The sequence below is a fragment of the Canis aureus genome, chromosome 4, assembly GCF_053574225.1.
Source record: "Canis aureus isolate CA01 chromosome 4, VMU_Caureus_v.1.0, whole genome shotgun sequence".
Classification (NCBI taxonomy): domain Eukaryota; kingdom Metazoa; phylum Chordata; class Mammalia; order Carnivora; family Canidae; genus Canis; species Canis aureus.
The window spans coordinates 77,715,485-77,733,931 of NC_135614.1; the positions used below are offsets into that span (position 1 = coordinate 77,715,485).

General features: G+C 38.9%; 1 protein-coding gene and 1 long non-coding RNA gene across 9 annotated transcripts in view; one reads left to right on the plus strand and one right to left on the minus strand.

The window, feature by feature from the left end:
- The window catches only part of DROSHA (drosha ribonuclease III), a 120,858-nt gene that overhangs the window by 77,056 nt on the left and 25,355 nt on the right, over window positions 1–18,447 (plus strand). For all 8 annotated transcript variants that reach the window (XR_013378721.1, XM_077896349.1, XM_077896350.1 and 5 more), the window contains 4 exons: window positions 7,674–7,733; window positions 9,085–9,184; window positions 13,032–13,134; window positions 15,047–15,117. Coding sequence is in view for 7 of the 8 variants with exons in the window: in XM_077896349.1 (XP_077752475.1) it covers window positions 7,674–7,733; window positions 9,085–9,184; window positions 13,032–13,134; window positions 15,047–15,117 (334 nt within the window). In the remaining variant the exon portion in view is untranslated. The remainder of the gene's footprint in view (window positions 1–7,673; window positions 7,734–9,084; window positions 9,185–13,031; window positions 13,135–15,046; window positions 15,118–18,447) is intronic.
- The window catches only part of LOC144313042 (uncharacterized), an 80,837-nt gene that overhangs the window by 48,681 nt on the left and 13,709 nt on the right, over window positions 1–18,447 (minus strand). The gene's annotated exons all lie outside the window — the stretch shown is intronic.

Sequence of the window (18,447 nt, forward strand, 5' to 3'; positions counted from 1 at the left end):
AGTATTGTGTTGGGATTTTTGTGTCTATATTCGTAAGAGTTTACTGGTCTGTAGTTTTCCTTTTCTGTGATGTTTTGTATGGTTTTACTATTAGGATAACACTGGCCTTCTATAATGGTTGGAGATACCCTCATATACTAACATTCTTATTTTTGTGTGGCCTTGAGCCACTAAGAATCTGGGAAGGAAGTGGACTGGGTCTGAACTCATTAACACCCATGGAAAACTGAAGGAAAGCAAAATGCCTAATGGCTGATGAAGCTCTGATGTCGCTCTCAGGAGGCTTATCTGTGTGTGAAACACAGCAGGTTATATTCTGGAAGCCAGTAGAGATCACTTGAGGGCAGATTTCTTTTTCAAACAAGCCATTGAGAAGTTGAATAGCCAGGCTTGTTGTCCCTCTTGGGTTCCAGGGGTTAGATTGATTAAAGGTGAGTAGAGCAGGGTTAGAAGTGACAGAGTTGACAGTTGCTATAGCTCATAACTGGCCTCCACAACCAAGAGAATGACCAGCCATAGCCAGCATAGCTTCCTTTTCTACCTTTTTTTTTTTCATCTGTCACTTTCTTTTTAAATTGGCTTGCCTTGAGTTGCTCTTTTGAAATTATCATAGGCCATACTATCTTCCTCTTCAATCAAGAGGTAAAAAGAAAGGCAGGATGAAACTTTAAAATTCCTGTTTGAAGATGATCATACGCCTTACTATGGTATTCTGTGAGAGTCTAAGATCAGAAAAGAACTGTCTAATTAAAAGAGCCCTTAATCACACCCTCAGGGATAGTGTGGCCATGATTTCATTTTACCCTGCTATATTGTAGAGTCTCCAGATGACCAGTTCTGTATTTTAATAAGTGGAACCCTGAGTTTCCTGCAGCCCTGTTAGCAAGGCTACACATGCCCTACACGTGTACTTTTCAGTGATGAAGGCATGAACTTAAATTATTTTTGTCTCATCTATCCCAGCCCTAGTTGTTGGTATATAATTGTCTTTTGATAGCGTTGTTCACATGTCCTGATTTAGGTTTCCTTTTGCTCTGTCAAAAAGAAATGGCTTTCTCACTGTGGCAGAAGGAATTGTATCTGAGAAGCTGTATTTTTGAATTCAGCATGTTGAAAATGATAGAGAATAAACAAATATCTCTTGTCCTTTGCTGCTTGTGGTGAGAGCCTCTTGCCACGTATGTACCTGATTTAAAATTGCTGATGACAGAGTTGAGCCCAAGTTTCTGTTTAGGAAGAGCCTCCTCGTTTTTCCGGTGGCTTTGGTTTGCTGCTGTCCGGCAGTCAGTCCCAGCTGTGTGCAGCTGTGGGAGCCGTACTTAGGAATCTTCATACAAATGTTATTCAACAGAATGTTTATCTAGTACCTTTTGAGTTCGAGGCAGTTTGTAGGTATTTTAGAGGAATTTAAAGCAAGTAAGACAAAACTCCCACTCACCAAGAGGTGTGACTACCTCAGGTGAGATGAGTGCTACAAACATAAATAACTTTTTGAAGGTCAAAAACAACACATGCATAGTCTGCTGTGGGGCTGAGGATAGCCCTGGTGGTTGTTTAGGGATTATAGGTCAGTTTTATGTTGTGCACTTCAATAATTGAGTTCACTTGAAATGATTTGCCCTCTCCCTTCTTTGTTTGCTATTACAAAATGGGATGCAGTTGTCCCTGCTCCTTGGAAGTGTTTGTAGATCTTTGAAGCAAACACTATCCAGTTGCAAGTGTCAGTGGTTGTATATTTTCTCAAGCAGCTTGCTCAGAACTTCAGGCTTGAGGAAGGAAAGAGGGTGAGCTTCTCATGGTAGTGGGGATGTGGAGGAGCTAGGCAGGCAAGAGAGAGGGTTGAGGGGAGGGGCTCTTGATCGAATTCTTTTCCTGGTCCTTCTGGAAACCACTCTTCCCAGCCCTGCCCATCCTGCACTGCGGTTAGTGACCACATTTTGCCAGTTCTACTCTCACAATGCCTCTGCAAGTAAGTCATCTTGCTATTTCTGAAGACTCGATTCTAGTTGTTAGCTGTAACCTGGTTGAAAGCTTTCAGTGATGTCTCATCTACTGGATAAGTCTGAACGTCCCCATCTGAACCCAGCAACCGTGACCTGGCCCCAGGCTGCTTTCCTGGGCACATCTTTCTTTTCCCTGTGATGCTTACATGCCAGTAAGACTGAGGCACTCATTGTGCAATCAGGCATACTCTTTTCCTTCCTCCAACGCCAACAGGCATTGTACAGCTCTTCCCTGGAATGCCTTGGAACCCTGTTTTATGGCCTTATTTTCTTTACTATAAGCATTTTGAAGGTTTATTATCCTACTCTTGCTCTCTCTTTTTTTTTAAATTTCCTTTTATTTTATGCAGATAGTGCCATTTACAGAGCAGAAGCTCAGTAAATAAGTATTAAAGGAAAGAATGCCATTCATGATATTGCTTTCATCTCAGGTTATTGTTTACCTTTCCCTAGAAATAGGGAAACTTGGATGTTAAGAATTGTCATGGTCAGAGCCAACAGCAGAGGTTTAAATAGCAGGTTAGTATCTTACTTAATCTGATTTGGCACCAGCTAGGATTTGCAGAAAGGCATGAAGTCTTCAGATAAATAAATAAAAACCTGCCAGGGGCTCCTGGGTGGCTCAGTCATAAGCATCTGCCATTGGCTCAGGCCATGATCCCAGGATCCTGGGATGGAGCCCAAAGTCAGGCTCCCTGTTGAGCAGGGAGCCTGCTTCTTCCTCTCCTTCTGCTTGCAGCTCCACCTGCTTGTGCTCTCTGTTTTTCCCTCTCTGTCAAATAAATAAATAAAATCTTTTAAAAAAAATCTATCAAAACTATAAAATAATTAACTTTAGTGATATCATCTTGCAAGAATATACCACCCATAATTTTTTTAAATGTTACTATTTAATCACATAAATCTCAGTTTTATAATCATATTTAATTTATACCATTTGCAATGAATTGTTACCACAGAAGGGTCTCTGAAGGATTAGGCTTTTGGTCGCATTCAAGTAATCCATGTATTATCAGTAAGACCTTTGGGAAAGAGGGACTAGAAGACTGGTAATGGAAAAATGAGCTGCCTTGTTTCGTTTTGTTTTTTGATTGGTTGAGTCATTGATAGACATAATGTTTAAGAATCTATTGGAACAAAGAGAGAGAGACACATATGGACTATTATAAGTGTCTCTGTTTAAAGAAATGGTAGTCACAAAGTTTCTATCAGTTGTATATAAGTGTCTTCAATTCAAGACAATAAAACATGCTTGAGTATATGTGAATTCCACTAAGTAGATTTGCTGGCCTAAATATTTCAGGTTAAATTCCAGAGATGCTTAAACTGGGATCCCTAGCTCCAGTGGGTCTCAGATATAGTAGCTCTGTGACCTCTCCTCCCACTAAGTATACAGGTAGATGTAATGAATAGAAGGAGTTCCTGAATTGGGTGGAAGGTTCAGCTGATCTCCAGCACCCCTTCTAGCTTTACTTCACCTGTCACTGGTTGAGGCCTGGAATGCAAAGGTGAGAAAATGTCCATACCCTTTCTGTAGCAGTTACCCTTAGACTCGGCCCAAGATGGTTTTCCCTGGAGTCAAGGACACCTTACAGTAATTACTATCACAGGGAGACTGTTATGTTTTATAAAGTGCTTTGAATTACTCAGACCAAATGTGCTATATAAATGTTATAGTTAATCTAGATTTCATAATGCTTTTGTTGATTTAGTTCTCAAAAACAAATGGAGTGTTTATTGCTCAGTAAACATTTCCTCTTAGAGCTTGCTAGTATTTATAAAGAGGGTGATTAAAGAATGTAGAAACAATAGAAGAGGGAACAAAAGCTTTGCTGCTACACTCAGCAGTGACTAGCAACTCACTCTGTCCTTTTTTTCCAGATAAACCATTGGATTAGGAATTGTCCAGTGTAATAATAAACTAAAGTGGTATTTAATCCCCATTTTTGTTTGTGGCTCCTTGCCAGTGTTTAGTCACAGTGTAGATACAGAAAAACATATGCTGGATATGGGCAAATTATTTATTGGATGGCAGACTCACTATTGAGTAAACCTGTTTAGAAATGTGACCTTGTATTTTAACACACTGAATAATAGTCTAACTTTGTGGTTATTAAAATCCTAGCCATAATTCTTGTCTCCCTAAAAGTTTATAAAACAAATTAAAGTGAAACTTAGGCCAGTATGACTTCATTCAAATAGTATATGACTCAAAGCAGCTATTATTCTTTGACAAGATGTCTTATTTCTTAATAAAATCATAAGATAGTCCAAATATGGTTTGTCCCCATCCCAGGTGCAGTTTCTGGCTTTCCATGTCAAGTAGATTTTCTTGTATAGTACTTTGAACTATTGGGAATAAAATAAAGTCTCTGCCATAGAAAATACTAATTTCGTTTTACTGACTTTTGGAAAAGAACAGGGTAATACTAATTTCTTTCTTTTTAAAAACTCACCATTTCTTTTCTTTTTTCCCACCATTTCTCAGGACACCAGTTTATTAGGTTTCTCGAAATTAAGTTGGCAAGAAGTCTGAGGGATTAACATGTTACCATGTTAACTAGGGCCTCTGTTCCTTGATGCACTCGCCAAGAATGATGACAGACACTTTTGGAGTACTGGTGTATTTGACAAAAAGCAACATGCAGTATAGAATAGCTTCTAAAAGACATATTTTTTAAATATAGTGTTAGTCAAGGGCGTCTGGGTGGCTAGTAGATTATGAATTCTTCACCACAGCCATAAATGGTTCACTCTTTCTTTTCATTTTCCATTGCTGGCTATTAATTGCTTTCCAGAATGCCTTTTTCTATAAATAAAGGCCATATATTGAAATGAGCATTCAGAATCACATCTTTGTTGCTCAGATCTGTCTAGTTTTCTCCTATTATGTTTATTTCTCCTTTAAAATTCTAAAATGTGGAGGAATGTTAGGGTGGAAAAATTAACTTATGAGATATGTGAAATAATATGAAACTAAACTCAAATTACTAAGTAGATGATTTGGTAACCAAGGGTTATTTAATTTATAAATAAATATATTTTTTATTTTCCGCATATATTGAAACTATCGGGTGACTTTAGATATGGAAACTAAACTGGCACACATGAAGCAGAGAACAATAAAAGATAATACATAATTTTGAAATAAATTGAGTGATAAACATTTCAGTCATATGGGGACAGGGGTGTGGGCAGGCAGTGAGGGTGGGCCAGTGTTCCTGGAAGCTCTGGGAGTTAAGGCAGATCCCCAGCTGACTTTAAGAATGAACAGAATTTGGGAGAGGTAACAGAAGGGAGAAACAGGCATGTCTGCTAGAGTTCAGAGATTGGTCAACTCAGAGTTGTGAATTGCTGTTGAAAGTGGATGAGTTGGGTGACCGCAGTGGAACTAGATAAAGAATGGCCTTGAAAACCAGGCAGGTTTGGACTTGATAGCTATTAAATTTTTAGAGAAGATGAGGCTCAGTGTCAGAGATATTTAAAGAAGCGCCTGGAGTCAGACGAGATCCTGCTCAGGCCTAGGCCTGTCCCTTGCTTTCTTTGCTCAGGTCCCAAGGGCTCACTCGATGAGCTCTCCTTTCCCTGTCACTTTTGTCACATCCTTTCTGGTTTCCACCTGTTGCAGTCCCCCATAGTTCGTCCACTGCTGGCCCTAAAACAGACACTCAGGTTCTTCCCATGTGCAGCTTCAGACACATGTCACATCGCAACCTGCTCTAACCAGAATCAGGTGGGTCTTCCCCACTTCACACCACTGGCCCCCGGTGGCCTCCACAATGTCCTCAGCATTGCTGCATCAGGGCTGTCTTTGCATCTTACTCAAATCTGTCTCTTTCTTCACACTTGCTCTTGTCTTTTATCTCCTTTTCTTCCCCTCACTCCAAGCCAATCCTCTTCCTTTGCTGGTTTCCTTTCTGCTTGACCTCAAGTGTGACCCTTCCCTGGGTTCAGTCCTGGAAGGAATTGGGAAGGCTCAGTCCTTTTCTCAGGGCTCAGCTGCGTTTTCTCCCTAGGTAGTATCATCCAGTTCCATTACCTGAAATCCTGTCTAAACATTGACCACTCCTGAAGATTTTTTACCAGCTTTGTTCTTACCTGTAAATATATTATATAAATAATGTATGCTGGATATATAAATATATATACTAGATTTTTCCATCTGGTTGTTGTATGGACATTTCAAAGCGAACAGGTCTAAAATGCAAGTCCTGCTTCTGCCCAAACCTTTTCCCCTTTGATGTCTTCTCCTTCCAGTAAATGGCACCACCTTTCATCCGGCTATGGAAGCCAAACTCCAGGCACTGACCTTCATTACTTCTTTTCTCCCCTCTTCCGCCATCACCTCCCCAGCCTGAGCCTTCATCATATCTCACCAAATAGCCACAGTACCCTCCTCAGTGCTTGTCATCATTCCATGCATTCTTTGCACAGCAACCAGGGTGGCCTTTTAAAAACCTAAATCAGATCATATCACATCTCTGCCCCACCAGAGATAGTGATCTATTTTAGCACTGAGGGAGGCTGGCTGTGCTGGACTTACTGAGAGGTGGAGAGAGGTTTTCTATGGACCACCCTCTCAAGTCATTTCAGCCTTCTACTTGGACCTGAGGACCTTAGTCTGTGAGATATGCCTTCATCATATGATGAAAGTATAAATAAAGTGTGAGGGCAGCCCGGGTGGCTCAGCGGTTTAGTGCCACCTTCAGCCCAGGGCCTGATCCTGGAGACCCAGGATCGTGTCCCACGTCGGGCTCCCTGCATGGAGCCTGCTTCTCCCTCTGCCTGTGTCTGCCCCTCTCTCTCTCTCTCTCTCTCTCTGTGTCTCTCATGAATGAATAAATAAAATCTTTTAAAAAGAAAGAAAGAAAGAAAGAAAGAAAGAAAGAAAGAAAGAAAGAAAGAAAGAAAGAAAGAGAAAGAAAGAAAGAAAGAAAGAAAGAAAGAAAGAAAGAAAGAAAGAAAAGAAAAGAAAAGAAAGTGTGATATGTACCTAGGAGGAAGTATTAATTTTGATGAGAGGAGTCGGGCAGGGATTCATAGAGAAGCAACATTTCATTAGACCTTTTGGCATGAATACGTTTGGCTCAGTGTCCAGGGAAGATGGTGGAAAGCTTCAGCACGGATGCCCTTTTCAGAGTACCACTCAGTCTTGGGGCAGGAGCCCAAAACATAGGTGGGAGAGGATAGCAGTGGATACTGGGACTTGAAAAAGTAGATTAACTTCTTTTGAAGGACTTCAGAAGCTAAGTTAGGTTTAGAGTTTGGGCATTGGGAAGCTGTTCTTAGAACGTTGTACCAAATGGATTTTTCACTGTTCAGTTCTAAGTCCTTAGGAATGTATTCTCCTTTCTCTCACCTACCTGATAGCAATGTGGAAAGATTCACGGTTGTTAGGGTGATATCTCCTTGCTTTAAATCTGATTTGGAGGGGAGGGAAGCCCCCAGTTTGGAAGGCCTGAACCACATAGCAGGATACAATGCCCCCTCCCTTACCCAGGAGGTGCCTCATATTCCGGCTAAAATGGTGGTCAGTGCTTTTCATTATGAGAAATATGGTAGGATGTTTCAATTATAAAAGGAGCTAACTCTCATGTGTCTTTTCTTTGAGAAGAGAAGGCAGGATGTAAATATTTCCTATTTTAAGTGATCTTTTTAATTCTTCTACAGGATTAATCACAATGAAAGGTTGGAGTTCCTAGGTGATGCTGTTGTTGAATTTCTGACAAGGTAAGGAGGTTTTTCTACTGTCCCCCAAGAATTGCATTTTATAGGTAACATGTTTATATTACCTTCTTTATAATTAGCTAAATAAGGCATTGAAACACCATGTATTTTATCCCTTCTGTAGAGCTTGAAAGACACATGTCTTGGCTCTTGCCCTGATAACTTGTACTCACTGACACTGTAATGCACAAGATTACAAGATGAAAGGCTAGTGTCTTTGTCCTGTCAAGTTTATGTTCAAGTTGCCACAGCCACAAGACATCAGCTTGTCTTGGTCTAGATGCTTCAGAGCTTATATTCAATTTGTAGAGAAAGGGGTGATATTTTAAAATGTCATTTCATTTTCTAGGATTTGTCTTTGATTTATTTCTCCCTCTTTCCTATCTCAAGGGAAGTAAAACTTACAAGTAATTTTAATTACGAGATTTTGGTGTGTATGTATGTGTGCCTGTGTGTGTGTGTGTACATTTACACGTGTTTTCTCCCCAGAAGTATTTTTGTGTTCTTAATTTGGTGGTAGGGGTAGGAAAGTGCATTTTCTGTTTGTTTCCATACCCACATAGTTTCTCTTTTAAAGGCAGACAATACATGCTTCTCTGGGAACTGCCTTGAGCTATTTGTATTGTCTCTGGGTCATTTCTTTTCCCCAGAGGGACAAAATGAAGCAGAGAGGTAGCTCTCCAAGCCTGCCCTCACTGGACACAATAGGACTAAATAAGCTTAGCTGCCCTGATCAACAGTGGATCCTAAAAACTGGTGTGAGATTTAGAGAAGGCAGTTGCTGCTGTGGTCCAAATTGGCTTTGCATGTGGCCTTCTTCCAAATCCCCACACTTTTCCTCATCAGCCAGTTCAGTTCACTTATCCTTAGGGCACAACCAGCCACACGTGCTACTCAGTTCTGTTTCTATGCCTGTCCCTGTCCCTCCTCTAAAGGACATGCCACCACTGCTGCCTGGCCCAGGCTTCTTTTCCGAGGCCACTCGTAACACAGCCCAGGCAAAGGTATTTGTTTCCAGGCCCGGTTTCTGAGTGCCACGTAGCTTTGCTCCTAGCAGTACGTGACCAACTGCTCAGGTCTTTGTTGCCAATAGATTTGTCACAGAAGTCTTCTACCAGAAGTAAATGTGAAAATAGAAGTGAATGGTGCTGTTCGGGTTTTAGCATATTCAGATATACTGTGCTTACTATTTAACTTTTAAAGACTTTTAATCAAATCCTTCAGTTTAGTTCAATTCAGCTGGTATCTGTTGTGCAGATACTGTGTCCAGGTTTATTTTTATGATGAGGAGATACAGGCAGAATGTTGTGAGGATGCATATTTATTTATATGCCTTTTTTTTTTTTTTTTGCAGTGTCCATTTGTACTATTTGTTTCCTAGTCTAGAAGAAGGAGGATTAGCAACTTACCGGACTGCCATTGTTCAGAATCAACACCTTGCCATGTTAGCAAAGGTATGTCAAATGTCTGACGCATTTGTAGTAAAGTCTGACATTTTCTTCTTCAGTCCACGCATAATTTTGCATTTGAATAAGTAACTCTTTAGGGTGTATTAGGAGTTTAATATTTTATAGACTGGGAAGGATTTTTTTGTTTGGGTTTTAAATATTCAACCGTATTAGTTCTGTTACCTTTGTGAGTTCACCATCAGCTAATGAACTCCATGGTGAAGTAACTTGATAACAGAAGAGGAAAAATTTGACAGATGTGTGTGAACAGAGTTAAACATTTGGGGAAAAGAACAAGAACAGAGCCAAAGAAATGAAATATTTTGTATTTTCCCTTTGTGTAATATTTCTGTATTACACTTGTCTTTAATTTACATTAATAAGCAGCATTATAGCTTTGAATAGACTATGTCTGCCCATTCATACCCACAAGAGATACTTTATAGATCTTTGAGAATCCCCAAACATCACAAATTCCAGTAATTAAGATTTAGGGTTGAGGCTGTCTAGCTTACCACACTAACTTCATTTTTTGACTAAGAGAACCTTTTCTCAATTTAGATTGCTGGTAGACATTTTACTTATTGACATTATCTTATTTGGTATTCCTATCTCTGTGTGGTATCTTAGTATAGTAAGTTACAGCACACAGAACACAGTTTGGATTGGCCATTAGATTTCCAGTCCACGCCCTTCTTGCAAACGGGGGGCGGGGGCATAGACAAATTGTCTCTTCTCCAAGTCTCTGCTTTCCTATCTGCAAAATGGAGATGGCATCAGCACCTGCCACACAGGGTGGTTGTGAGAATCAAATGAGATTATTATTTGAGTTTTAATAATTCAGGTTATAAAGTGCTTGGCACAGTCCTTGCTTGTAGTAATCACACAAATAGGTAAATAAATTAGTAGGAGTTGGTTGTTTTTATTGCTGCTACTACCACTATTCTCATTATAAATTATTACATTTTATAGACCTGTGGGTTTACTCAATAATAGGGGAAACTGGCTCTTAAATTCCCCAACACCAGTGATTTACTGGAAAAGCTTTTTTGAGTTTTCCTTGATTTTTCATGTAGGTATTTTTTGTTTCTTTCCCCTTCATTTTGTTATAAATGTGTGAATTTGATAGAAAAGACTAGATAAAACCTAGTTGTTAATTTGATCTTGCTAAGGCATTAAATAAGTATAGTCAAAATGGTTAATTTTAGACTCTGGTTTTTATGTTAGCAAGAGTGCATTATTTTATTTATGTAACATCATCATCATAGAAATGGCATTTGAAAATATAAATAATGATGTGTTAGCAAAGAGCTATAGGCAACAGGATGGCTCAGTTGGTTTTAGCAGCTTTACCATGAATGAAATTCCACAACTTTACCTAAAACTGCTTCAGTGTTTAGTTGATTTGATTGTCAAAATGTTTCCTGATAGGGCACATAAATGTCCATTAGAAATACTTGTGAATAAGTAGTTTTCAACCCACTCCCAATTTTTTTTTGAAGATTTTATTTATTCATTCCTGAGACACACAGAGGCAGGGACATAGGCAGAGGGAGAAGCAGGGTCCCTGCAGGGAACCCAATGTGGAACTCGATCCAGGACTCTGGGATCAGGCCCTAAGCTAAAGGCAGATGCTCAACCACTGGCCCACCCAGGCCTCCCCCACTCCCAATTTTTTTTTCAGCTTAAGATATAATGGAATTGTATAATTATTTTTCAAACAGTTGTAGGGAAGATACTTACAAAGTGTTAAAAATTGCCATAATAGGAAAACAGAAACTGTTATGTGCCACATTAGGCGATACACAGAGCCCTCAGTAATTTTGGCCAGTTTCGGCCTTCAGCTTTCTATATGATCTTCTTCCACCCCAAGTACTGACATTCCCTACCATTCAACACCCATCTACTCTGGTAGAAGGCACTGGTGTCCTTGCCCTTGTTCTAGACTAGTGACTCTTAACAACCACTTGGTGACTTGGGTGGGGGAGAGGACTTGACAGAGGATTGCTGAGAATTTTTGAGAATCTAATGAAAGCTCCAGGTCACCTATCCAGACAGTGAACACTTCAACACATGTACCAGCTGAACACTACTCTCCTTTTTAAAAGTCCTACTAATGCCTACATGAAAAAGTAAAGATGTAGAACAGGAATTAGGAAAAGTTGGAAAATTCATAGCTTTCCAGAATAGTTGTTTGTAATTTAAAATATGGCTTGCAGTGTATTCTCAAACAGGGCTCCAGAGATTAGCAAACAATTGGATTTTCCCAGTGAAGTTGTGAAATAGATGAAATTTACATATTCTAGCGTAAGCTCTTGCACTTAGGGATCAATTTTTTAAAAGAGGTGTTTTCTGCTGTTGCATTTGTGGTAGTCAAAACTCATTTGAATATATTTTATACTCATGAATCCCTAGCAATACAGAATACTGATAGCATATACCTCTTGTTTTTATTGTCTCTTTTTCCAGTATAAATGGATACATACTGAGACACACAGTATCTTATCTGAGGACTGATGAGACTCATTGTCCTAGGTTGTTCATTGACTTGTAATTTGTTCCATATTACGTAGCATGTTCCAGCTTAGTACGAATTTATTGAATTGAATTATAGGGTAATGGAAACAGATTTATTGCATGCTTATGCAATGTTTGTATTTTTCGCCTTTTATGGAAGGAATTATGATTTCCACTTATTCCGTCTCAGTTTTAGTTAAAAAAAAAATCATACCGTGTCTAGTACTAAAAGGACTTGAATTGACTTGTATATTATAATACAGTAGGATAAGAAATAAGTAGGTACTGAACCTAGACTAAAGAAAAGATATGGTTAAGACAGGAGAGTGAAGCCAGGAGTAAAGTTACTATTCACAGATATATTCATAAGTCCTCTACTATTTCAAGATCTTGGCCACAAATTTGGTTCTAAACTTTTCCGAGGCCAAAGAAGAAAAGGAAGCATAATTCATTACAAACAATATTCCTAGAGCCCTAAGTTAAAGCCAACCCCATTGCTCAGAAGATCTCACTGAGCCTTCAGAAAGAGAAGTCATAGGGGTGGCCCCAGTGGCACAGCGGTTTGGCGCCGCCTGCAGCCCGGGGTGTGATCCTGGAGATCCGGGATCGAGTCCCACATCGGGCTCCTTGCATGGAGTCTGCTTCTCCCTCTGCCTGTGTCTCTCTCCCTCTGCCTCTCTCTCTCTGCCTTCTCCCTCTGCCTCTCTCTCCCTCTCTCTCTGTGTCTCTCATGAATAAATAAATGAAATCTTTAAAAAAATATATAAGTCATAGAAACCTTATAAAGGACATAGATAAAAAAATAAAGGGCCACAAAAATCCTTACCAAATTAAAAGAAAAAAGATTTAGAAATGTAAGGCATTTTGAAGTCTTCTGAGGGTCCCCATTTATTCTACCATATAAAAATCCGTTTTATATATATAGTACAGACATCAATGCTGTGTAACTCAGGAGTCTAAAGAGGTCAACTTTGGGTTGGGTTTGTGTCTCTCTAGTCATGTTGGGTAAACCCAAAGGCCCATTTTCTTATAGCATAGTCTTTTTCCAGCTTGGACTAGTGCTTAGTCTGAACCTGGATTTAGACTCAGATCTGATCAGTTCTGAACCATCAAGAGTTGAAACATCAAAGTTCATCGAAGCCTACTTGGGGAAAGGTTGAAGTTAGTCAAATATGAACCATATGTAAGGGCTCCTGATGAATGGTAAGCTAAACTCTTAATAAACTGACACAAGGCCAATTAATTTGCAACCATTACTCCTTATCCCCAGGAGATGTTGAATTGTTACAGGTATGACTTTGCCAAATTCTTACTTAGTCCATTTTGAATTTTGTAGAAACTTGAACTGGATCGATTTATGCTTTATGCTCATGGACCTGACCTTTGTAGAGAATCAGACCTTCGACATGCAATGGCTAATTGTTTTGAAGCATTAATAGGTAATTCCTCTTTTTATAATCTGTTTCTTGCACGTTTAAAATGTTGGGAGAGCATATAAAATTCAGTGTGGAGACTTGGGACAAAATTACTTGTTTCCAAAGCATGTGAAGTCCCTAGTATAACACTAACTTTGTTGTATTGTGGTTAGTGTAGCTCTTGCAGAGCCTGCAGTCAATGCTTTCTTTTCTTGCATTCCTAATGCCTGAATTGGTGTCTGATGTCATGTGCGTGCATAGTTAGTATATACTGAATTGAACTGAAATGAGTTAATCTGTAGGTTTCTTTCCAGATTCAATTCAGGATCACATGCATAAACAAACAGTACATAGGTTGGTGATGAGGCCCCAGTATTGTTTTTGATCACAATTTAATCTGTTTACAGGATTTTCTGATTTAAGCATCTTGAAAACACTGCGTTTTTTAAATCCCAGGTCTTGAGTCTTTATGACTACAACTTATTCACTTGAAGCAAAACTGATGCAGGCACTTTACTTCCTCAGTTTCTTTTTTACTGTAACCAGAATATAGTTAGCTGTTGGTACAAGAAAGTTATGAAGAGTTAATTAGCTGGTGATTGCAAGTATGCTTTACAATGAAATGTTACAGTAGATTGACAATTCCTTGATTTTTTTTTTCAAGTAAATGATTGAGTACATTTTATTTTTCAAAGGCCTTTGTACTTGCTTATCAAATTTTCCTTCTTCCTTTGAAAATGAATATAAAAGCATCCCATTATAGTTTTGTGCTGATGATGGTAACAAGAGAATGTTTAATAATTATTATCCACAGTCTTTTCACAGCTATGTCTATTTTGCACAAATATGTCTATTTTCAGAGATTTTGTCACATGGAATTACTGTGCTCTGTACACATAATAATTTTGACAGTGTTATAGTTGGCTCCCGAGCCAGGCAGACATGATTCAGTACCTTTTTGCTTTATTTATTAGTACTGTGTCTTCACCAAATTATTGAGTCTCTTTGAGCCTCAGTTTCCCCATTGATGACATGGAGATAGTGTCACTTATCTCACAGAATTGTTGTAAAAAATCTTAATACCCAATCCTGGCAACATCTAACTCCCAAGTTCCATTTCCTCAAACCCTTCTCCAAATAACCTACAGGCCCAAATCCTATAAATCTTTTGTAGTATTCTCTTACTGAGGTGCTGGTGAAGGTAAAGATAAGAATGTGAAAATGCTTTGTGCTGTGCCTAGGGCATGCATGGCCCCCAAACCATGGCTTCTACTACTATCGTTATCATTATTATTAGTGTTATTATAACTACAACTATTGATAAATAACGTATTCATCAAAGACCCTGGTGACTAAGTGTCTTAATATTTTACACTAAAATGCCTTTCTGAAGACAGATATAAAAATATGATTTCAAAAATACATGACTACCTTACTCTAGAGTTATTTGATACCCAATTAAAATGTTATTTGATTGGATACCCAATTTAAATGTTAAATAGTTATTTGCAAAAAGCCTTCATTGATTTGAACTCATGTTTTATCAGGTTTTTTATGGTCTGAAACATAAACTATACATAGAAAGCAAAATAAAATAAAACCTAACATGCTCATAAAGCCAGTGTTTGTGCCTAGTTCCCTTAGTAAGTTCATACTCATACCCCATATGGTAGTTCATATTAGGAGGCCTCTTTTTACTTTAAATATTGGGTTTTGATTTTAGTAAACTGAATCTCATATTTCAGTCTAATTTGTAATACAAATCCTAGCTAAAAGAGGGGAAATGCTACCTTTAGAACAATTGCTTCTGGTCTTGTCGATTTTTTTTTTTCTGTGAGTGGGTTTTGGCTTGCCTTTTTTGCTTTTTATAGAGATATGTAATTTTCTCTGAATATTAATACAGTCTTCCTTTTGGCTTTCTCTTCCTTTTATCTAGGAGCTGTTTACTTGGAGGGAAGCCTGGAGGAAGCCAAACAGTTATTTGGACGCTTACTCTTTAATGATCCGGTATTTATCTTGAATCATTTGCTTTTTCTCAGTTATATTTCATTACAGAAGATTTTATATTAATTAGTGACAGTGTTTAAAGAGTGTGCAGGAGAAACAAAGTGCCCGAATCTGCCATAGATGGTAGACTTCAAGTACGTCAGAATAGCTTACTTAACTCTGTTGCAAATGGGAAAGTACTGTGGACACTTACATGAGAGGCTTGTCTTCTACCTGAAACCCTGTCTCTCTTCATGGCCACTTACAAATTCAGTATGAATACTTTGCTTTAATTTGAAGTATCTTGAAGTTAATTATGATTTTCTGTTTTATAATCATTGGGTACCTACCCCAAGCAGGCTAATATTGCCTTTTGGCTTTTCTGTTTATGATTTATCTTTATGTAAATTATGTAGACTAGATAAATGTATATTTATTTTAGAAAGTCAGTTCATAGGGAGTTTCTGATAGGGCCATGAATAAAGAGTATGGAAGTCCTTTTTTTTTCTCTTAAGCAAATTATAGTTTAAGAACAAATGATAGATTCTAAAATAGTTTCTGTTGTTACTAAAGTATTAAGCTATTAATATTGCTAGAGCTACCTTTTTAGTCCTGCGTGTACTAGAGCATACTAGATGCTTTTTGTACCAAAACAAGTCAATTTAACATTTAAAGGGAGAGGCAACTCTGTATTCCAAATTGAAATGTCATTATAATTGAGTGAAATAGCCCTCGTGGAGCAATAAAGAACATAGGAAGCCAGTGTTTTAAACCTTTCTGAAACCTTCAGCTTAAGTTGCTGTCAAATGTTATTACTGTATTACTTAAGATAGTTTAAAAAAAAGAATCAATAGTTTTGAAAAATGTGACCTGGATGATGTTCATATCTGAGGATTTGATTTTTTATATTTATTTTTATAGAGATATGTGATGATTTTATGTGTGTGAGTTTTCTCCTGATGGGAAAGTTATCTACAGATGTTCCATGTCCCCATTTTGTCCTACACACATAAATGAGTGTGCATCTTGATTTATATCTGTAGCAGATGGCATGTATTTTAAGTCTTTTTCTCGAATCTTAAAATATCTTTGTTCTGGCCTTTATCTTTTGTTGGCAATTTCAGCAACCTCTTTACTTTTTTCCTCCCTCCAATCTTGCCTTAAACTGGTCCTCCTGCCCCCTTCTCCCATATTACCTGCATCCCCACCCCCAATCCATTCTGTATTCTTCCTTTCCTAAATTATATGCAGTTATGCACTGTGTTCTTAATTGCATCAATTTTTGTTTAGATTCTTTTTTCTCTTTAAATTCCTTTTGTCCCACTTGTCTCCTTAAGCAAGCTTATCTTATATTTCCAGTAGCTAGTGCAGTGCTGGCAAGTGCAGCATTTAATAAATATTTGTTAAAGGAATGAAATGAATAAGTGACTAAATGAAAAAGCAGAGTCTGAACATGATCTTACGAACAGGATGGCTGAGATTCAGAATTTGTTTGTGTGTCTTTTATGAAACTGAGCAGTGCTTAGTAATAATATATGGTTGTTCCATTTCAGAATTTTTTTTTAAAGATTTTATTTATTTATGCACGAGAGACAGAGAGAGAGAGAGGCAGAGACACAGGCAGAGGGAGAAGCAGACTCCATGCAGGGAGCCTGACATGGGACTCAATCCTGGGTCTCCAGGATCCCACCCAGGGCTGAAGGCGGCACTAAACCGCTGAGCCACCGGGGCTGCCCCATTTCAGCATTTTCAAGTGCACACACTAGGACATTCTAACGCATTTGACATCTCCCTACCAGTTTACGTCTGTTAGGTGTGGCATGTGGGACACACTGGTGAACCATTGAACTTTCTTTTGAGTAATGTTATCATGGAAGTCTAATCAGCCACAGGCAGCCAGACACAAACCTGTAGGCCCAGAAAGTCAGATTGATTGAATCCATGTAGCAGGGGAGGTGTGAGTCCTTTCTTAGGCCTGGGCTGGTGCTGGCAGAGTCTAAGGAGGGGCCGGGGAAGCAAGGATCAGTTCTTGGTTGCCTGCCTTTTCTGAGGCTGGATTACAAGAAGCCAGGGATTAATTTGGGATTGGGTGATTCAGGAGCCAAAAGCAGGTTAGCAAAAGTGTCCCCAGTAATTTTATTTAGAGGATAAGACATAGCAAAGCAGGTCAGAGGGCAACACTGGCAGGAAAGCAGTAGTCCCTCAAAGAGGGTGTCTGTTCCGACATTTTACAGATGCTGTAAGATGGTGAGGGAAACATAGTTTCCTGCTAACTTGCAGCAGGCTTTATCTGTTGTCGTCCCTCCAGCCTGTTAACAGCAGGGCTGTTTTTCCCTTCTTAGCCTGGTCTGCTGTTCATTTACTCTTTCAGCCCAGACTGCTTTCCCTGGGTCCGTGTTTTCATCTTTGTGTGACCCTTCGTGGTTTCCCAAGACCCTCAGATCAGTTGTTGCAATTTGATCATCCCAATGGGCCTCTTGGAATGATAGGGAGAGATTCCTATATGATCTTTCATTTTCTCCCACTCTCTCCCCACCCTGTTTTGGCCTTTACATATCTGTCCCGGTAGCTCCGACCCTGGCCTTTCTCTGGAGCTCCAGAAAATGGAGTGTCTTTTCAAATTGCCCCTGGGCAGCTTCACGCGGGTATTCCACAGACACCTCATTTCAACATTTTTAGCATTTGAACTCATCACTTTAACATCAAAACATACTTCACCTCCCTTACTTTTATCATCTAAACCCAAAACCTTAGGATTTTCTTTTGTCCTGAGGCTTTTTTCTTCCCCTTTCCATTCAGTTGGCAACTCCTATCAGTTCTGTCCCTAGTATCCCTTGAATCAGTTCACTGTTGGCCGTCCAATTGCTTGAGTGTTTGCCCTTCTCATCTCTCACATGAAATGTTGAACTGGTTGTGATACCCCACTACTCTAGTTCCTCGTTCGTACTACATTTAGTGTTGTCTTCTTTTTAATGCATGAGTTTGATTCTGGTCTTTCCTGCTTAAGGTCTTTGATTTTTTTTTACTATCTGCCAAAATCTGTATTATACAACGGAGCATTTAATAGTTTTCATAATCTGACTCTCATCTATTTTTTGTCTCCCAGCTTCTTACTCCCCCTTTGTGCCATTCTAGGAATTCCTTTTTTTAATTAAAAATTTTTTAAGGCGTGATTTTTGTTAGAGCAGCTTTAGATTTAACAGCCAGACTGAGAGTAAAAATTTCCCATATACCCCTTGCTCCTACACATTCATAGCCCCTCCCATTTTACCAACATCACCCATCAGGGTGGTACATTTATTACAATTGATGAACCTACATTGGAAGATCATGACCAAAGTCTGGTTTACC